Consider the following 22,742-nt stretch of genomic DNA (forward strand, 5'->3'; position numbering starts at 1 on the left):
AATACCTTATCATAAGGCCAACCCATTCTTTAGAAGATTTTACAAATGATATGCAACACCTTATCATAAGGCCAACCCATTCTTTAGACTATTCAAACAATAACATAAACTATAATAATTTTTTTTTTTCAAAAATTGACATCAAATATAACAATTATATTTGCTACTATGAGCCGTTAATAAAAACAACGAAAGAGGCAATTGAAAAGGAGACGTTTTGCAAATTGCAGCAACAACAAAAGAATGGAAGGAGATAGAACCAACCGGCTAAATCAATTTCTCCTATTAACATGGGGGAGATTTTGTCAATAAAAAATAACCAATGAGAATTCATGAGTTTCTAAAACAATCTCCTTAGAGAAAACCAATGCTGTAATCTAAGACTGTTGGATAAGGCAGCTTGCCTATATTGGAGCTCCTCTTCACCAGCAGCTGTAAAATATACATTCCATTTTAATATGTTTTAACGCTTCCTTGAAAAAGAAAAAAAAGGAAAATCCTTCGAACTATGCATATATCAATCTAACCCCACAGCCGACGACGGATGCGACGGGTGAGGGCGACTGGTGCGCTGTTTTTCAACTATCACGAGTGTTATTGAGCCGCTTAAAACTGTTTGCTTTTGCGCTCGCGATGCGCTCTCACGCGGAACTGGAACCGCATCCGCATTATTATTATTCTTCTTCGCTTGGCCAGTCATTTCCCTCTGCGATCGTGCGCGCGCGCGCGGGTGCGTGCTGATGGCAGACGCGATCTCCTCTGAACTTCGAGGAAGCGCTCGGGAGGGCGCGCCCTCACACGCACACTGACTTCAATCATCATTCACTGCTGAAGTCTGCAGCCATTAAAATGAAAAATAATCAACCATACGCGTACATGGACGACGGCAGCAACAACACCAGCCGCAACAACAACAACGACGACGGCAGCAACAGCAACAACATCATCCCCGCCACGAACACGAGGGCAGGATGGGCCAAGATCGCCAAATTCCGGCTGTCTTCCTTGGCTCCCACCTCGTATGACACGGCGGCCAGCGACGACAGCTCCGGTGCCGGTACAAGCAGCCGCGTGTCCAGCGGTGTTGACCCCGAACTCGATTCCAAGCTCGAGCTCCTGTACCTGGCTCACCAGGGCGATGTTGATGGCATCGCGCGCCTGCTCGCAAGGGGTGTGGATGTGAACTTCGCGGACTTCGACAACCGTACGGCACTGCATGTAGCTGCCTGTGAGGGCAATGCACAGGTAGTCCGTCTGCTGCTCCAGAAAGGTGCTTACGTGAACGCACAGGATCGATGGGGGAGCACAGTAAGTACTGCTTCTCTTTTAACGGACCTTCATTAGTTATATGGATGGTCGGTACTTCGGAATCAGGCTATAAAAACATAATTGCTGGCTTAACTGTATTCTCGAAATCTCTTATGGCTTCAGCTGTCAGGATGCTATCTCCTGCCTCAACCAGTGCTGAAAGTAGTCCCCGATGACCACAGGCTGTAAAATGAAACTGCCAATTTACCATCTTACGTCTCACACAAAGCAAGAAGTTTCTAAACGGAGAGATGCTTTGTGCTGTGTGTGTGCAAAAAATACGAGACCATACCACGTGTTTGTTACCCTAGTAATACATGCGTCACAGCTATCTGCAGAACAGACTGCTCAAAGTTGAAGCATCCATTTCTCATTTTGTCACCATTAAGGCTCTCCTTTAAGTGCGAACCTGGTAAAACTGGGGTAGGAAGCATTGAACAACCAAAAGTAAGGCTAGCATTAAATGTTAATTTAGATGCATTATTACTCCTCAATTCAGCTCCCAAAAGCTTTATTTGCGATTAAAAGGCTTTTATCTGCACAATAGGACATGTTGTGGGTATCCCGCTCTCACTCTCTAAGACCACCCTCATTCACTCTTCTTCTCTTAGCCACGCTCCTTCGCCCTCTCCTCCTAGATGCCCTTGGTGGATGCTATCACAACGGAGCTGCAGCAGCCCTATTTGGTGCATCCTAGAGCTGCTGTCATCTCAGATTGGCTGCCACCCAACAACTACCTGTCATTGATGACCTGCTGCCCACCCACATTCTGCATCTGGAGGCCCATATCTTCTCCTACAGCTGCGTTTTCTGTTGCTGGTCCTACAGAGATTGTCGCCTACGTACAACAGCCTTCGTTGTAGCCCCTAATCTATGCGGATTGCATAATAGGACTGTTGTGCCTCATACAGAAAATACATCTCATTGCTCTAAGCAGCGTGGAGAACACACAATCTTGTATTAGGCAATTCCTAGGAAACCCAAATATTATGACTTAGGAACCTTAAAATACATATTACGGCACTAATGCTCAGAGAATCTGAGACAAATCAGAAAGTATATGCTGGAAATGGACAGAAACATAGAAAGAGAATGGTGCCAACTGTTAGATCTCATATATCATAGAAATTCATTATATAACAGGTCATGAACATCAAGAATGATCCAAAAACGGGAATGACACCATATTTACCTCTTCAGGCCATGCTGAAAATTATCTACATAACTATAACTTCACGAGGCATACAACTTCATGAGGCATCTAAGGATTGCCCCACACATAGGACTACTATGACTAAGGTACTAACTATGCCGAGGGCAAACATAATGCGTAAAGTGTAAAGCCATGACTAATACCTGGCATAGCCCAGTGGATGGCTGGTATAGCCATGACTCGAACACTTGCATGAATCATGGTGTCAAATGCCTTATCAAGAACTGATATATTTAGTGAGAAAAATTTTGCCTTACTCACAACGTTGCACCATGAAGTAAGCCACTTAGAGAAACGATAAGTAGCCTCTCTAGTAGGATACTTATAGCCCTCTACTGCAGTTGCATAATCCCCTCAAAAGACAGCCATAGAACATAAAGACATACATATCAAAGTATGATGGAAAAAAGAAACAAAGTCTGATAGTGGTACAAAAGAGTCTCATGAGCTACGAGGCTCATGAGCATCATGAGAGTCAGTGATAGATTGCTCTTGTGCATACTGCTCATGTGATACAAAAGGCAAAACATCAACTTCATGAATCTTGTCAACTGTGAGCTTCTTGATCTTAACCTGTTTATTGATATCATGCAATACATCATTGACATCAGCCTTCATAACATCAACATCCGAAGACTAATTTTCAGTATTATCAATCTGCTTAACACTTTGCAACCTATTAATCATGCCTAAAAGTTTTACCTGTATCCCTTTAAGCTTCTCTTTGAGCACATCCTTTTCATGAATCAATGCCTTCACATTTTCAGAAACAAATGACTGCTGCAACACTGCATTGGGCCGAGAAATAACGTGAGACATCCTTCCAGCAATAGAAATCCAATGATCATGCATAACCCTAAGCAAAGTATTCTTCATAGTAGCCAAATCTTTCTGGATAAAAACAGAACCATCTAAATCAACTTTCATGTCATTCAAAAGCTGCTTGTCAACCTTGAGCAAAGGTTCCAACCGAGCATCTAGAAGAATCCACTTAGCCTTGACTTTAGCATTCTCTTGAGCCACTAAATCAATCTCACTTTGAAACTTGTCCTGCATAGTGATTGTTCACTCCTTGAAAACAATCGAGGATATCCTACATTTTGACAACATATCACCATACTCATCAATGTGTATTCTCAAAACATCCACTTCACTAGCATATAACTCTTTCATTTTATCCATCTCTATGAGCATAGTATCTTTCTTTGACTTCATACAAGACAACTGCTCTTGTAATGACTAAACAACGTCCAATTTGATAGTACCACATGCAATCATATCCACCAGAAACCTATGCAATCCAGACATAAGTGAACATGCTTCCTCAAGGTTATGAGGAACATAACTTGCTGCCAATGATTTCCTATCACGAGACATAGCATCTCCTTGCTGCATGCAATCCGATTGCTTGGACATAGTCTCCATCTTCGCCTTAGTGAATATGACTTTCTTTTGTATACCCGTTATGACAACATCCTCGTGAACCACATCATGCTTAACATCATCATTCAACCATTTAGCAGAATCCACAAGCATGGCATTTCCCATAGCATCACCATGTAATACATCATGCAAAGGATTTCCCATATTCAATGGAACAATTGGCTTGTCGCTTGAATCATTTTCACCATCCAATTAAGCATTAGAATGACTCAAATCTTGTCATAGATATCCACAAGGATACCATCCACTAACTTTTGCTTTTTGAATGCGTCAAGCCTGTCACCCTTTTGTGAATCCCATAAAGATGAATGAATAAACATTGATCCAATTCGGCTCTTCTGCTGTTGTTTCCTAACAATGGGTACATGTACTTCCTGCATAAGCTTGCCATGAAGAGTGCCCGACCAATTAGGAATAGCTACATTTTCAGCATACCAAAGGATTCCAAAGGTATCCTTGGTGATTGTGTTTGTCTTGATAAAGAGAAGAAACCATTTCATAAACCATTTGATAAAATACCTTCTCTTAGGATCAGCATGCCTAAGAACATACCGATTCCTTGCAAATGTGGCATTCCCAAACTCCTGTTGCATTGCCTCATCGCATCACCAATGTTTAGGACGGTCATTAAGATCAAGAGAAAAAGCTTGAGACAAAAGAAAGGGTGTAATCTCCAACTTCCCCCCAATTTTACCACTCTTCCTAAGAATAACAAAGCAGCTGCTTAGCATGCACATTATTACTCCATTTTTCCCCTGGTAATTCAGCTAAAGACAATAAGCCAATTTGTATCAGCCAGCCTTTGGTACTAGGCTGTCATGTATCCATGTAAATAGTACAATTTATCAGGGGGGTTGCCAACTCACCATCTTCATTATTGGACATGACTGATGATGGTTTTGGGGTCGTCTCCTTTGCCTTGGAAGGAGTATCTCAAGAGGGCTATCACTCCATTCCTCCTCTTCATCATGTGTTTCTTTTGGTTAATGTAATTTATTGGGAAACAAGCGCGAGAGATGACCGTCCAGTGGCCTTGGGCGCTCGTACAGGGTTAAGGGGATCTTAGGAAGTAAGTGAGTCATAAATATAGTATAACTCACCAGAAGTTGATGGCTGGCAGGGAAGTCACGACGTCATTCTCTCTAGCAACTTCCTAGGCGTGGTTGGGTGGAGAGTCGGAGAGAGACCTCTCGTGCTCTAGGAAGGGAGTCAGCAGAAGACAGTCCAGCAGTTATTTAATATTGGTATCAGAGCTACGCGATCTCAAGCCGGGCCGCGTCAACTACTACTTCGGCCACCTCTTGCCCCACTGCACAACGAACGGAAAGCCTTAGTTTGCGACTCGCGATTTGAAGTCAGGCTCGTAATTCGTCTGGGCCATCGCTTGTCTTCTCTTCAAATTGACCCCATAATATTTCACTCGACTTTAGGTCACCCCGTAAAACGTGGTCAGTGGCGTTTTTCCCTCTCGACAGTAAATCTTCTTCCGCATCCAGCGTGACAGGGCAGCCTAGCTTTCCTGCTCGACAGGAAAGTATGAAAACTCCACCTTATCTTCCATAGCACGTTTACTGTCACACTGCCTGATAGAAATCAGGCGGATGAAATACTGGGAAGTGTCCCATCCTTTGTTTCCAAATTTCTTACAATTTCTTTCCAATTCCAATTCCAGTTCTAGTGTATAGATAGAGGGGAAAGAGAGAGAGGGGGGCAACAGAAGGCTCTAGTTCCGGGGACCACCCTATGGTGGATCCCCATGAAACTGAAATGCAAGAAGAACAATGGGAAGAATTTTTTGCTACACGAGAGCGATTTGATGATTTAACTGCTCATGTGCAAGCACAAGGGGTTCAAATGAAGTTGCTAACTCAAGCACTCACCGAAATAAAATCCCAATTAGCCTTATTACTAGAAAGGGATAAAGGTAAGGTAGAGACCGAAGATATTCCATCTTCATTGAAAGATGTAGATGTGACTATGCGAGATCCTAGGGAACCCCACCAAAAGCTGAGGGATAACCCAGTGTTAAAAGATATGAAACCCCCTCAGTTTCATGGGGAGGAAAAAGATAGAAACAAAGACACTATCTTTAAATTCCTCCAAAAATCGGAGGATTTGCATAAATTAAAGAATACTCCACCACATCTCCAAGCGCTGGAGGCCAGTTTAACCTTGGGGCCAAAAGCATATAAATGGTGGAGAACTTTAAAGGAGGCAAATAAAATACTTGAAACTTGGGCTCAATTTGAATTGGTCTTTTTGAAAGAATTTCTTCCTGAAAATGAAATGGAAAGAAGTTGGGAAGATTGGGATTTTGTCAGACAAAAGGGAAGACCTTTGTTGACATATCTCGAGGAGTATCGTGAGATAATCCTCAAATTGGAAGGAATAGATGAATTTCAAAAGACAAGAGGATTCATAAGGGGATTAGATAAGGCCTGTAAAAAGGAAGTGAAAAGGAGTTCACCTAAGACGTTTGAAGAGGCAATTAAATTTGCATTAATTAATGAAGATAATACACGTCCAGGTGCACTCACTAGTCTCACCGACACGGAGCCCAAGACTAAGGAATTTGAGACCTCAAAATTTGTAGGCAAATCCAAAAGGAAAATGCCATTCCTTAAGGGTAAGAAACAACCCTTTGAAAAGAAACAATATATACGGCCGAAGCTAAGTCAAGATGACTTTGATAAGGCCAAAAAAGAAAGGTTGTGTTTCAATTGCCTATCTCCTAACCATGGTGCTTGGAATTGCTCTCAAAGGAAAAAGGGGGAAGATAAAGGAAAGGATAAGAACAAGGGCAAGGGAAAAGAGAAACAAATCCATGTAGTGCAGACCTTGGAATTAAAGGGGCATGAAAATTATAAATCTTTAGAGGTCTTGCACAAGGATGTACAACATAGGTGTTGTATGTCAACTTCTATGTGGCAACCTATCTTTGGGCCACATGATTTAGCTACAGTGCATGGATTGATAGCTAGAAAGAGGGTTAGAGTCATGATTGATGACTCTGCCGCCCACAACTTCATAAATTATGCACTTGTCAAAAAGTTGAAACTTCCCCAACAAAAGGGTGAGCATCAATACATCGTTCTCATGATGCAATACCAAGATAACAAAATATGGGATACAATGGTATCCAATTTGGAAATCGAGATCCAAGGATATAAATATAAGCTTGATTTTCAGATTATGAATATGGAAAGGGCTGATATCGCTTTAGGGAGGGAGTGGCTATGGAGATTGGAACTGTCCCTAAAGCGTAGTTATCATCATAATACATTGGAATTTGAAAGGGATGGTAAGACTTTTGTGATTCGAGGTGAACATGAAGTATCTGATAACCCTTTGATGTGTTTCTTTGTAGTTCAAAAGCTGATAAAGAAGGAAGCTTGTGAGGTATATATGTTATGGTCTCTTCATGTACAGGACATTTTTACTTCTTGTAATATAAAGCAACAATTTTCTTATGTTTGTGAGTTGAATGTAAATAATGAATTAAGTGGTTTGTTGGATGAATTTAAAGATGTGTTTCCTTTTGACTTACCTAGTGGCCTTGCACCAGATGGGGGTGATGTAAATCACCCAATTGACATAGATAGGGATACATATCCTGTTTCTAAACCACCTTACAGGCTAAGTGAAACACAGTACCAAGAAGTCGAAATGCAAATCGAGAATTACCTTGATAAGGGGTTTATACAACCCAGCAATTCACCTTGGGCTTCGCCAATTTTATTAGTGAAGAAAAAAGATGGTTCTATGTGACTTTGTGTTGATTATAGAGCACTTAATAAGATAATGGTGAAGAATAAATTTCCTATGCCTAGAATGGAAGATCTTTTTGATCAATTACAAGGGGCAATATTCTTCACAAAGATTGATTTAAGATCAGGCTATCACCAAGTAAGAATCAAGGCCGAGGATATTCCTAAGACGTCATTTCGTACTAGATACAGGCATTATGATTTTTTGGTGATGCCTTTTGGCCTCACTAATGCACCAACTACTTTTATGAAGCTGATGAATAGTGTGTTACGGCCCTATCTAGGACACTTTGTAGTAGTCTTCTTGGATGATATCTTGATCTTTAGTAAATCAAGAGACAAACATTTGGAACACTTACGGTTAGTATTCCAATTGTTAAGAATCCATTCCCTTTATGCGAAGAGGGAATCAAGATGGATCTAGAAAAAGTAAGGGCAATTATTGAATGGCCATCTCCAAGGAACCTGGAAGAGCTGCAGATCTTTCTAGGTTTATCTGGATTTTATCGTAGATTCATTCGAGATTATGCTAAGATAGTTGTTCCAATGACAGACTTACTTAAGGGGAAAGGGAAGAGCTTTAATTGGGGAACAGACCAAAACGAAAGTTTTAAAAAACTTAAGGTAGCTATTGCTATAGCTCTAGTATTATTAATTGTGGATCCCAATAAACCATTCGTGGTTGAAGCTGATGCCAGGGACAAGGCAGTAGGCGCGGTCTTATTACAAGAGGGTCGATCGGTTGCTTTTGAAAGTAAGAAATTAGACCGTGCAAAACAGAATTATTCTGTTTATGAGAGGGAGCTGTATGCAATAGTACATGCAATGAAGAAATGGAGGCACTATCTATACGGTGCTAAACTTTTAATCTTGTCGGATCATGAAAGCATTAAGTGGCTTAATGACCAACCGGATCTACAAGGATGTAAAGCCAGATGGACTGAACTCCTCCAAGAGTTCGACTATGAGATAAGATATAGAAAAGGAAAGTACAATATAGTGGCTGATGCACTCAGCAGAATGCCCATCATAAATGAATTGAGTTTTACTCAATTCTCTTCCGATTTGCTTGAATCCTTAAAAGGGAAATGCCAGGTTGATCCGGCATATTCCAACATATGGAAAGCAATAGAAAATGGGAATCCAAATGGAAGGGCCTCTATTGAGGAAGGAACATCCGAGGATGTTCAACAAGGAAATGGAGCATTAGGGGTTGCTCAAATGGGATTCAAGTGGAAGAATTTTACCATTGATAATGGTTATTTACTCTACAAGGGTAGGGTATGTGTTCCGAAAGATGAAGAAATAAGGCGCCAGATACTCTTTGAGTGTCATGATACCCCTAGTGTAGGACATCCAAGAGTTAATAGGACTTATAGTCTTATGAAAAGGCAGTTCTATTGGCCCGGAATGAATAAGGACGTCCTTGACTATGTGGTCAAATGTAATAAATGCTAGGTTAATAAAACTGAAATATTGAAAATGGGAGGACTTCTCCATCCATTAGAGATTCCTTCGAGAAAATGGAAGAGTATCTCCATGGACTTTATTGTCGTGTTACTCAAAACACAGAGGGGGCACGACTCTGTGGGTGATTGTGGATAGGTTAACCAAAACGGCTAGGTTTATTCCAACTTCAATTGATGTTAAAACACCAGAATTGGCTAGATTATTCATAGAGAACATATACCGATTGTATGGCCTTTCGACAAATATAGTTTCTGATCGGGATAGAAAATTTAATAGTCAATTTTGGCGCGCTGTATTTAAGAAGTTGGATACTAAACTTAGCATGAGCACGGTGGAGCACCCGCAAACTGATGGGCAAACTGAAAGGGTTAACCAAATCCTTGAAGATATGTTGAGAGCATATGTAAGTAAAAGGCAAACTAATTGGGAAGAGTATTTACTGATAGCAAAGTTTGCATATAATAGTGCCAAACACTCTTCCACTGGATATAGTCCATTTATGCTAATGCATGGGTTTTAACCCAGAGCTCCTTGTACAGTAGGACTGCATAAGGAAAAGATTTAGGCAGTAAAGGATTTTTTGGAGGATATGAATAGTATGTTAAAATTTGCTCAAGAAAATATTAAGAAAGCTCAAGATCGAGCTAGAGCTTATGCAGATCCTCACCGAAGAGACATCTCCTTTGAGGAAGGGGAATTGGTCTATCTTAAGCTACCTGAACAAACTAAAACCATGAAAACAGGAAGATGTCCAAAGCTTTCACCCAGGTATTGTGGTCCTTTCACAATACTTAAGAGGATGGGAAAACAGGCTTACAAGCTCCAACTACTTGTTGGTAGTAAAACACATCCACTTTTCCATGTAAGCAAGCTAAGAAAGAAGCTGGGTGATATGGATAATCTAATCTTAAATGATAACATTGAGGAGCTATTAGGTGACCAATCTATTCCACATGAACCAGAAAGAATTTTAAGTGTTCGTAACAGACGAACAAGGCATACTATTTATCAAGAATATCTGGTGAAATGGAAAGATTGTTCAGAAGAAAGCTCAACATGGGAGCGAGTAAGTACTTAAGTTTTCCGATTTACAATTGGACCATCTAAGTATCGTTTTCAAGGACAAAATCGATTCTTAAGGGGGAGGAAATGTTACATCAATAAATGTAACCGACCGGGAAACAAGCACGAGAGATGATCGTCCAGGGGCCTTGGGCGCCCGTACGGGGTTAAGGGGAGCTTAGAAAGTAAGTGAATCATAAATATAGTATAACTCACTAGAAGTTGACGGCTGGTAGGAAAGTCATGACATCGTTCTCTCTAGCAACTTCCTAGGTGTGGTTGGGTGGAGAGTCGGACAGAGACATCTTGTGCTCTAGGAAGGGAGTCGGCAGACGACAGTCCAACAGTTATTTAATATCCCGCAAGGCTTTGGCTTCAACCCACTTAGTGCAGTAATCGGTACATACCAAAATATATTGATTTTTACTTTGATGGGTTGTTGGTTTAATAGGTTCCACAATCAATACCCCATTTTTGGAAAGGTTCTAGAAACAAAACCGGATGATCTTGCATTTTTCTCTAGGCTGAGGTTGACCCTCTCTCATACGGATAATGCATTCCTTTGCATATTGATAAGCATCCTTAAGTACTGTTGGCCACCATAAACCAACACGAAGAATCTTCTTGCGTGTAGTCTCATCGGAGAAATGACCTCCTGCAAATCCCGCATGTGCCTTATATAGTACAACATAGAAAGAATCGAATTGATGTACCTGCAGTCCTTGTGTAATTCTTCGTAGTTGCTGTAAGCCTTCTACTTGCATAATAAATAGGTCTAAACTATCCTGCAACTCTTTCCTACGTTAGGACTATACTCATTGCAATGTCAGATGTATCAACAAATACATGAAATGGAATGTCCCATTGAGGAGGTTGTAAAATTGTGCCACTACAAGCATTTTCTTTAATACACCAAAAGCTCTATCTAGAATCATGTCTCCATACAAACTGAACTCCCTCCTTAGTAAGCAAAGTGAGTGGAGTACGAATGTGAGCTAAACGAAGATACCTACTATGCCATTTCAGTTGCCCCACAAAGCGCATCACTTCTTGAACCGTTGCAAGTACAACAACCTTTTGAACTTCTTGAATTTTCCTCGGGCCAATAGCCGTACCTTTCTATGAGATAATATGGCCTAAAAGAACCCCTGTTTTAGTAGCAAAAACGGATCTAAATGGGTTAAGAGACATCCCAAATTGATGGCATCTTTCAAAACATAGCCTAAGATGCTGCAGATGGTCTACTCTCTTGCCAAACACACAGAAATCATCCATGAAAACTCTCATAAAGGTAGTAAGATATGGATCAAATGTTGTGTGCTGCACCCTGAAACTCTGATGGTCCGTTCTTTAATCCAAAATTGAGAACAATACTTACAAATGCTCCCCATTCAGTTATGAAGGCAGTTTTGTCCTTGTCATTTGGATGCATTCGAATCCAATTGTATCCTGAAAAACCATCTTGAAAGCTATAAGTCTCATAACTTGCTACATCATCCAACAAAGAATCTGTGAATGGATCAGTGATAGTCACTGAATTCAATTTTCTATAATCCACACAAACTCGTATTTTGCCATTCTTTTTGCGTACTACTACAATAGGTGACAACCAAGTCACTTCATTCACAGGCTTAATGAAGCCAACTTTAAGAAGTTTGTCAACCTTTTCTTTCACCTATTTAGCATAGTTTGGATTCATGCGGTATCTTTTTTGCATTTAGCATCTGCCTTCAAATTGATTCTGTGTTGATATACCCTTGGATCAAATCCCTTCATGTCAGTTTACTCCCATGCAAAAATAATTGAAGCAAATTTTGCTTGAAGTCTTTCTCAACAAAAATGCTCATATTTATCGGTTTAGAATTTGATTCAGCATCCAGATATACTTCTTGAATATCATCTTTAAGCATTCTTGTTGACTTGCTCATAGTATGTTCTTATTTCAACTCAGCATCAATAATGGCTTGTTGACTAGCTCTATCAAGGGCCTCCTCTGTCTCTAATGAAGCCTTTTCTTGCTCTTTAAAAGTCTCCTTATCAGTTCGCTTACCCCCCTTAGGGCTATCATTGCTTTCTGCATTCAATTTAGTGTCTTGCTATAGCAGGTCACTCTTATCCTATATCAAGTCTCTGTTTGCCTGCATCGGTAACCCTGCTGCCTGCAGCGGTAAAGTCTCTTCCTGCAGTGGTATTGCTGTAACTACATTATATTTAGACAAAGTTTTTTCAACATCCACCTCAAGAACTAGTACAATGGTAGGATTAGCTTGTAGAAAGAGTTCATCATTATCATCTTCAATGTTGGGTGTAACATTTATTATTTGAGCAACCAATGGACGCTACTTTGGTTTCGATACTACATTATTAATTGTAGATAACTTTACTTCCTTGCCACCATGGGGAATAATTAGCTTGTTAGCACCCCAATCCTGCTTCAACTTGGATAATCTAAACCAAGGTCTTTCCAATAGCATGTGATATGAATCTCCTAGACATTCCATGCAGAGAACAACAAAGCTTACCTTAAACTTCAACCCTGGAACTCGAATGAGTTTATTCTTCAGGATCCCCAAAGGCTGAAGCCTTCGCCGGTTAGCCATCTTAATTTGAAATGGTGCCAATACAAGTCCTTGTAATTTATGTGCTAAATAGAGCTCTTCAGGTATAATGTTTACTCCCGAGTCTCCATCTAATAATACATTATTCAATTTACTACCTAAGTATTCCACCTGAATGGTTGGCACTTCGTAATCCACCACTTCTAACTGTGTGGGGATAACAGCTTGACATTTTGAAATCCGCGTGCTATCAATCGCATAGTGTTTCAACACTTTTTCTTGATTTATCATAATCTTTGCTAAAAGCTTTTCCTTAAATCTTGGGATCAAATCAAAGGATCTATTCCAAAGTTAAATGTAATGAAGATTTAGCTAATGTAGCAAATAACTCATGAGAACCTTGAGACTGCTCATAAAGATTTACACTTTTTTGTTGGCTACTAAAGTGTAACTGTGTAGGTGCAATTCCTACCGATTTGTTGCATATTGCAGTTGACTTTCTTGCACTTCATATGGCAAACTTGCGGAATTGAGTTGTTTTGACTCCTTCCTCTTTTGCAACTTCCAAATTTCCTTAGAGCTTACTTCTCGAGCTTGTTCTTGATTATCTCAGTTTATCTTTTGCTTGACTGTAGCCCTAGTTATGGCCAAAACTATTGTCTCTTTCCGACAATTTTCCACGATTATATAGTTTGAACATTTAAAACACCCTTGGCATTTCTTTTGGAAAATTTCTTTAATTTTGTGCTCCAAGTGATGGCCTATTGCCTTGCCCTCTGTGACTTCGGCAGGTAGCTCGACTAGGATCATTGCTATGGGTACTGGTGGTGGTTGTCCATGGGATAGTCGTGCCGGTTGCATTTCTTGTTGCTCTCTGGTTTGCATTTTCCTTTTAGCCCTATGGTGTATCCAAAGCTCATAGTTAGGTCCTGACATATGTCCCTATCTACCACAGTAGTCATGTGCCCTGAGGCACCAATGTCCACGATCCACTTGGCACTCTCGAGCCTGGGGAGCGGTCATCGCAGCATTAGAAGTCTTCGGTATAGAGTCCTCAATGACCACTAAGTGTAGAAAAGCAGTTGATGAGGGTGCAACCACCGCTCCAAAATCCTTCGTGTCCTTCTTCTTGGTGTCCTTCTTGTTCTTGTCGGGGTAGTCCTTCTTCCAATGGCCGGCCTTACCACACATATGACATGTCGATTCTTTCTCTTTGTTATTCTTGGGTTTGTTGTCCTTCTCCTTCATCTTTTGGTCCTTCCCCTTCTTCTGAGAGGCTTGACCAATCAATGCCTGTGATTTGGAAGCATTCTGTCCCTTCAACTATTCCTCTTGGTCCAAGACCATAGGCACTAACTCTTCCCAATGAAGAGTCGATTCCCGCGTTGAAGCAATAAGAGTGGAATAAAAGGCACCGAATCATGGCGGTAACTGGGACAGTAAGGTGATTGCCATGTCTTTGGAGGAAATTGGCTTCCCCACATTTTGAACCTGCATCTGAAGCTATCGAAGCTTGTTGATGTGTTCCCGAAGCAAAGAAGACTTATTCACGGACAGGGTCCGCATCTGAATCTCCAAAGAAACCCTCTTCACAAGGGTCATCCGGTTATACATCTGGTCAAGCTCCAGCCATATCTCTTGAGCCACCGTCAAGTGCTCTATATGGGCTATCACGGCTGTTGTACAAGTCAGAAAAAGAAAAGAATGAATCTTGGCATTCGTCTTGTCCAAATGAGATTGGGCCTTAGTCAACTTTGCGCGAGCATTTGAAGAGAGTTTGGACTCTTTTCTCATCGAGGGCCAGTCAATCTCCTCCGTCACAAGCTCCGCCAAATCATAAGACTCCAATATAGCCAACATCATCAGCTCCAGATTCGGTGATTGTGGCCATCGAGCTTTTGATCTGATGGAAGAGCCGGTAAGATAGGCACCTTCTGGTCCATGATCGCTTGGAATTCCATGTCAGTCTTTGTAGACATCTTCACCTGCAATGCTTGCACAAATGCAAAAGAAACCCCCTATGACTGTGAGAACGCAGCTTGCTAGGGCTCTTTTCTCTGCTTTCCGAACCTTCTTCAGCCGCTGCCGAAGGCGATAAAAAGGTAAAATCTGCACTTGAAGGCCAAAAACGCAACCTTTTTCCTTCTCTAACAGTAGAAAAACAGTAACAGCTTCAGCAAATCTTCTCTTTTCTCGCACGCCCACGCTCTAATGCGCAGCCCACCTGCTTGCACTTGAATGCTGAAAATGCAGCCTTGTGTCGCGCTGAAAACTCCTCTTCAGATAGGTCTACCCTAGGTCAATCCTTCAATGCTCTGATACCATGTCAGAGTGAAGCAATGCGGAAGTGAATGACCATGACAAAGAGTGAACAGAGAGAGAGAAAGAGACAATGAAACACATAAAATTTGCAGTGAAGAATGCTGTATAAGGATGCAGAATTATACATGGGTACAGAGAAAATATCTGCGTATATCTCCACCTTGAGGATCTCGATCTCTGTTAGCCTCAAGTGTAGTCTCTGTCACCAGCAAGCTGAAATCTGTTAGATACAAGTGTGGAACAATGTGTTGGAGTGCTGCTATACATTATGTTTGCCCTAAGTATAAATACATTTCATTCTTTGTGTACCAACACATTTATTGGTACACTCTTATCGACTGTACTTTCACTCTGCTCACACTCTCTCTAGCCGTCACTTATACGCTCACTCTAGCTCGACCTCCCTCCCTCTCTCTTTGCTGTGTTCCTTCTTGGTCCAACACAAGGCAGCCATATAGGCCAGGCAATAGAGTTGGGAGGAGGAGAGAGCACTCCGGTGGGACCTTGCAGCCATGCAAAGATTATTATAGGAGGCACCAGGGGATCCCACCCTCCACGCACAGGAGATGCGCGCGCGAGCAGCCATTGCCGGCTTAGAGGACAGGCGCTTGGAGTTCTCTTTTCGCACCTCAGCAGCTTTCTGGGCACAGAAGGGGGACACGATGTGCAGGGAGTTCTTTTAGGTGCACCTACCTCACACCTCAGGAAAGTAGATACGCAGCCTTCGAGATCACTATGGGAGGATTCGTTCTAGTCCAGACGAGGTGATGGAGATTGCCACCGACTACTACAAACACCTTTTCCAGCAGGAGACAGCCTCAGCTAGAGAACAACGATATAGACAGCAGGTTTGGGATCACATCTTGTCCCTCGTCACAGAGGAGATGGGACGCTCCCTCCTAGCCCCTTTCACAGAGAAGGAACTAGAGGAGGCTCTCCATACACAGGATAGGCAGAAATGCCTGGGAGAGGGTGGCCTCTCTAAGGCCTTCTTCACTATCTACTGGGAGGTGGTGAAGGACGCCCTACTGATGGCATTCCAGGAGATTTTCACTTTAGGGCAGATGCCAGCGAGTCTCTTAGTAGGCCTTATTAGTCTTCTCGCCAAAGGGGGAGACCGGTTGGAGCTTTTCCAATGGAGACCGATCACCTTATTGTCAGTGGCCTATAAGGCACTGGCAAAGATGATTGGTAGGCGACTATGCCCTGTGCTTCCAGACATTATCCATGACACACAGACATGCTTTGTCCAGGATAGGAGCATCCTAGACAATGTATTCACCTTCTTTGAGGCGATAGAGTGGGCTCAGCACAGTGGGTAGAGATTGGCCGTACTACTCTTGGATTTTGAGAAAGCTTATGACATGGTGGACTAGAGGGCACCATGGTGAGGTTGGGTTTCCCCCAAGCTTGGATTCATGGGGTCTCCGCACATCAGTCACCAGCAGGGTTCTCATAGGTGGTAGGCGAGGGGAGGAGTTTCGGTTGGAGGGATCGGTCCAGCAAGGCTACTCCCTAGCCCCGTACCTGTTTCTACTCTTTGTAGAGGTAATGTCTCATTTCCTCAGGTCACGGGTGAGCAGATTACGCGGCCTCCGACTTCCCGTGACAGAGGAGACTGAGTCGTTAGACTCAAAGTATGCAGATGATACAACGCTCTACATAGAGGACGATGAGTTGATGTTGGAGAGAGTGAGGTTGGCTCTTGAGGTGTTGTGTTCTGCAGCGGGAGCGAAAATCAACTGGCGAAAGTTGGTTGGTTTCCTCACAGACCTAGACTCTAGCACGGAGTGGGGCGTCCACTTGGGATTTAGATGGGTGAGCAGAGGGCAGACCGTGCGTTACCTAGGGTTCAAGATGGGACTCGACATTACTCTTGCCCAGCAATTTCTTCCAGTCCTCGATTCTATTTGGAGGAAGCTGACCTACTGGAGCACGGCTCGCCTCTCACTAGTAGGCCGAGCCTTGGTGGTTAACCAAGTCCTCCTAGTGACGGCGTTGTACATCGCCTCATGTTGGTGCTTCTCCTCATCTTGTGCAGTGCAGCTTCGCCGCCTTGTGCGGAATTTCCTTTGGTCGGGGTTAGATGGCTCTAGGGATTCCAGGGCCAAGGTGGCATGGGCGACCATCATACGGCATCGATCAAAGGGAGGGCTCGGGATCATAGACTGAGAGTATTAGAGTATGGCCCTCTTGGGCAAGCTAGTTGTCCACGGTCTCACACCAGGAGGGTAGACCTAGAAGGTCCTATTGTAGGAGGGTCTTCAAGAGTGTAGACCAAGGCTTGGCAAGGAGTGGAGGCCGTCCTTGAGATGGATCTTTATGTCAGCCTAGATTTCCCTCCCCCCCCCCCCCCCCCCCCCCCCCCCCCCCCGCCCCCCCCAGATTACCTTTCTTACGCAGCTTGCTCCGTGTGTGGCAAGGCTTCCATTAGGCCCTAATCCAGAGCCCCCTAGGTTGCTAGGAGGAGATGGACTGTCAGCCAGTGATCTGGAACCCCTAGGTCAAAGATCGGGATGGGGCACAGATTGGTGGGCGCCTCCACATCCAGTGGGCTGGTTGGGAGGTTGGCCTGGCTCGTACCATCAGGACATGGCAGCAGGTGTACAGGATGGTGGACAAGGAGGTGCTGCAACGAGTATCAGGCTGCCAGAGAGGAGTGGAGTTGCGGAGAAGGGAGATAGATGGAGCAATACCTTAGGAGTGGCTTGCTGCCCTGATATGAGAGCCGATAGAGCTCGAGGAGGTATGGGCCGCTAGGTTTTCACCAATAGGCATCCCCCTCCAGGTGGCAGGTAAAGTGGGCGGCGGTCCACGTCAGACCTTCTTCACTGTGCAGGAGGGGGGGTGCCTGGCTCTTGACAGAGGGCAGTAGGATGAGGGGATTGCTGTCCTGTCATGGAGGAGGATTCGAGTGACTGGCCTTTAGGGGAAGACATGTCGATTGGACCCTTTTGTCTTCTGGGAGGAGTTCAGGGAGTGGCGCCTTTGGATCTAGGAGAGGGCAGGCTACTTGATGAGCTGGAGTGAGATCTAGGGGAGTGGCTATGGCGGGCCATTGCAGGCGCCAAGAATCCACCGAGGCTCGTGGAGTACATTGCCAGGATTGGTAGATACGTACTGATGCAAGAGGGTATGGATTGGGCGCTGTCGCGTAGCAGGTATTGAGCGGAGCACAGTATCATGGAGCCTTTCCAACGGACCTTTTGGCGCTGTCTATGGGATAGCTGGAGACCGAGGAGGGTATCATATTTCTTATGGCTGGTGGCACATGGAGGCTTGGTAGTGGGAAGTTGGCTTGCCCAGATGCAGGAGGGGGGAGGTTGTAAGCATTGCATATAGCAGCCTCTGGAAACCCCAAAGCACTGCCTTTGGTCGTGCGAGGCAGCGCAGCTAGTGTGGAGAGGAGCATGCCGTATCCTTCGCCGCATGGCTCCCAGCCTTGGATGTGTCTCTTGGGGAGCTTTCTGCTTGCAGGCAGTTAGCCAGGGCTGTCACCTTCTGTATGAGGCCGGGATGCAGGACATGATATTCATTATCGAGGCAGGGTCATGCGCAATGGTCCGTTTGGAGGCTCTACCCATCCGCCAGGTATTGGAGTCCACAACACACCGCCAGATCATAGGGAGTCTTATTGGATGGCATATCTGGAAGGTGTGGTGTCAGTAGGTTTTTGGCGGAGAGAAGACTTTCAGTACAGGTGACCTTAACAGAGCTCTAGACCTCCATCATCCACTCCCTCCGCAGCTGATGGGATAAGGTGCAAGGCGAGTCTAGGGCTCGTCAGGAGCTCTATTGTCGTTTCATGTGCACTTGGGGCAGCCAGGAGCTGTTTTTCAAGATGCAGGTAGGCAGCCCCAAATGGCGTTACACCCCCCCTCCACGACTTATTGCCCCCATCCCCCCTAGACCGCCCTGAGAGGCTTGTAAATCTGATATATTTGTGACTCTACATCAGCTCCAGCTAGTCTGTTGAGCATGAACACTTCCTTGTATTCAAGGTTTTTCTGAAGTAATATAATTAGCCACTTTTTATTTGCCAAAAAAAAAAAAAGCTTCCTTCAACAAATCTCAGCCAAATTCAGTCCAATAGTGTGCAATGGAGGAATTTCTGCTGCTAAACCCTAATTTACAGCAGAAATTAGGGTTTACCAGCCGCTTGGGAAGAGTGCTCAGAAATTGGAGCCTAGCATTTGAAATTCAGCAGTTGAAATTTTGGGATTTCAGAGAATTTCAGGAGGCCAGCCAGGCAACATTAAGTCTAGGTCAGAATTTGTCTTTGAAAGAGCAAATATAAGGCTGATTTGTAGTGCTGGGTTACGTACGAAGATTGAGACAGCCAGCCGTTACGTGCAGCGAGAGATAGAGAGAGTGAGTGAGAGCAATAGCAGAGGGTGATCATGTTTTTAGGTACAATGACAAGTGTGTACCTTTAGGTTTTTAGATATATATATATATATATATATATATATATATGTGTGTGTGTGTGTGTGTGTGTGTGTGTGTGTGTGTGTGTGTGTGTAAGTACAAGTGCTAAGGGTGTGTTCACACCGAGCACATATAAGGCACGAGGCCTTTATTTCCAACAACCTTCCACCTAAAGGCAATGTGCCTTAAGAGGAGAAAAGAATCAACTAAGTCTAGGTATGTACAAAGCTGAAATACATATATCTATCCAACTCCCATCATATGTCGGCAATGAGCAAACCGCTCCGTTGGAAGACCCTTTGTGAGAAGGTCTGCAAGATTATCATCTGTATGCACTTTGACAAGCTCAATGCTCTTGCTTTCAAGCACATCTCTAATGAAGTGGTACTTCACGTGTATGTGCTTTATCTTTGCATGAAAGACGGGATTCCGTGCTAGCATGATAGCACTTTGACTATCACAATGGAGAACAGGTAACTCTGTGATGCCAAGCTCTCCCACCAAACGTGAAAGCTATAAAGCCTCCTTACATGCCTCAGTGGCAGCCACATACTCTGCCTCTATAGTAGACAATGCAACACACTTTTGTAGCCTGGAGATCCAAGAGACTGCTTCTCTTGTGAAAGTAAACACATACCCAGAAGTGGACTTTTTGCAGTCCAAATGACCAGCATAGTCTGCATCCGTAAAGCCAACAACAGATGCCTTCTGCTTTCCAAAGCAGATGCACAACTCCTTTGTGCCTTTGAGGTATCTCATAATACCTTTCATTGTATCCCAATGCTTTTTGCTAGGGGTTGTCATATATCTGCTAACCACTCCCACTGCAAAGGCAATGTCAGGACATGTAGTGACCATAGCATACATCAAACTGCCAACAGCTAAAGCGTATGGTATCTTGGCCATTTTAGCCTGTCATCATCAGATGTAGGGCTGTCCTCTGCACCAAGTTTCACATATGGAGGCAATGGAACCCCAATTGTTCTCCCCCTCTCCATATTGAAACACTGCAAAACCTTGGAGATATACTCCTGCTTAGATAGATAGAGTAAGCCTTTTGATCTATCTCTGAGTATTCTCATCCCAAGAATGTGATTTGCATCACCAAGATTCTTCATGTCATAGCTGCCATGAAGACTTTGCTTTAGTGAGTCCAAGGCATGAGTATCCCTGCTAGCAATCAGCATGTCATTTACATACAAAACCAAGATAATCAAGCTGCCATCTGTTGCCTTCTTGGTGTACAAGCAGTGATCCACTCGACTTCTATGAAAGAAAGCCTTGAGATTGCATGAATGTATCAAACTTATGATACCATTCTCTTGGTGCTTGTTTCAGCCCATACAAACTTCTTTTGAGTTTACATACCATCTTTTCTTTCCCTTTTTCAACAAACCCTTTAGGCTGCTGCATATATATGTCCTCATGCAGATCACCATGTAAAAATGCAGTCTTTACATCCATCTACATGAGTTCCATATCTTCAGCTGTAACCAAGCTCAAAATGGTTCTCAATGTAGTCATCTTGACTACAGGAGAGAAAATCTCATCAAAGTTAATGCCATGCTCTTACTTGTACCCCTTTGCAACCAATCTTGCTTTGTACTTTGGTGAGGAACCAGAAGTGACCTTCATCTTGTAAACCCATTTGTATGGAAGTGTTTTTTGCCCTTGAGGCAACTGCACCAAGTCCCAAGTGCCATTTTTCTCAAGAGATTCCATTTTTGACAGCATGACTTTATACCATTTCTTGCTGTCCTGTCTGTCCATTGCTTTCTTGAAGCAAGATGGTTCACCACAGTCTGTCAACATGACATACTCAGCCACATTGTTTGCACCAGGAACAAATCTGAAAGGGTGTCTAGTAGCTCTAGACGATCACCTAACCCAATGATATCATTGTTTGCTAGCTGTTCTTGCAAATTTCCATTTTCAGCATGCTGTCCTGGCATTTCGGGTCTGCAAATCAGCATTAACAGCTTGCTGTCTTGGCTGTTTCTGCACATGTAGTGGCTCATTATCATGGGCAATAGTTGGCTGATCATTTTCAGCATCATTTTCTGCATTTACATGTTCATTTACAACAGGTATTTGCTGCTGTACATCGGGCACATTTTACTGTTCAAAAGGTATTTCTTCCCGAAATACAGCCTTGCGGACTTTAGTCTTTTCGGGTTGTTTGTGCATGCTATCTTCTCGGAAGATAACATCATTGCTGTGTATTGCTTTTCTTTTCTCAGGATCCCATAATTTATACCCCATTTCACCCTTGTCACCATATCCTAGGAAAATGCATTCACAGGACTTTGGCTCAAGTTTGGTGCGTTTTTCTTTACGAATGTGCACAAAAGCCTCGCAGCCAAACACTTTTAAGTGAGTATATGAAGGTGGCTTGCCCGACCACGCTTCTTGGGGAATCCCTCCCCTCCCTCCCCCCCCGCCCAAAAGACCTGTTTGGTGATTGATTAATTAAGTGAACGGCTGTTATAACAGCCTTTGCCCAAAAACCATGGGGTAATGTAGCATGAGATAGCATCGTACGGACCTTATCCTGTATGGTCCGATTCATACGCTTTGCAACTCCATTTTGGGGTGGATTATGAGGGGCAGTGAGCTCCCTCTTTATCCCTTTGCTGTTACAAAATGCCTGAAAGGCCTTGGATACATATTTCCCACTATTATCAAAGCAAAAACACTTAAGTGTCTTATCTGTTTGATTTTTAGCCAATGCCAATAAATTTTTAAACTTGTCAAGCACTTCATCCTTGCTACGAATAGAATAAACCCATACCTTCCGTGTAGCATCATCGAAAAAGGTGACAAAATATTTCTTCCCCCCTAAAGATAATCCTGGCATTTGACATACATCTGAATGTACTAACTCTAGAGGAGAAGATTTTAGCGAAAGAGATTTTTTATGAGATGTCTGTGCATGTTTGCCATAAATACAATGATCACAATGCTCAAAATTAGCATAACGAAGACAAGGCAAGTAACCCAAATGAGAAATCACTTTCATTCTTGTTTGACTCATGTGTCCCAATAGGCCATGCCACAAAGAAACACTTAGCTGCTCGGTCACGGCAGCAACATGGTCACGCACACTAGATACATGAAGTGGATACAAAGTATCACTCTTGCACCCTCTGGCAATCACTCTAGATCCCTTAC

General features: G+C 43.2%; 1 protein-coding gene across 2 annotated transcripts in view; it reads left to right on the plus strand.

Moving 5' to 3' along the window:
* Window positions 1-608: 608 nt before the first annotated feature.
* The window catches only part of LOC148037895 (serine/threonine-protein kinase 12-like), a 169,594-nt gene continuing 147,460 nt past the window's right edge, over window positions 609-22,742 (plus strand). Inside the window, exon 1 of one of the 2 annotated variants that reach the window (XM_087676874.1) lies at window positions 609-1,308. In XM_087676874.1, coding sequence (XP_087533000.1) covers window positions 850-1,308 — 459 coding nt within the window. In that variant the 5' untranslated portion in view covers window positions 609-849. The remainder of the gene's footprint in view (window positions 1,309-22,742) is intronic. The other variant, XM_087676873.1, reaches the window with a different exon arrangement.

Source organism: Lygodium microphyllum, chromosome 4 (assembly GCF_053477565.2).
Source record: "Lygodium microphyllum isolate KBCC chromosome 4, Lygodium_microphyllum_v1.1.10, whole genome shotgun sequence".
NCBI classification, from domain to species: domain Eukaryota; kingdom Viridiplantae; phylum Streptophyta; class Polypodiopsida; order Schizaeales; family Lygodiaceae; genus Lygodium; species Lygodium microphyllum.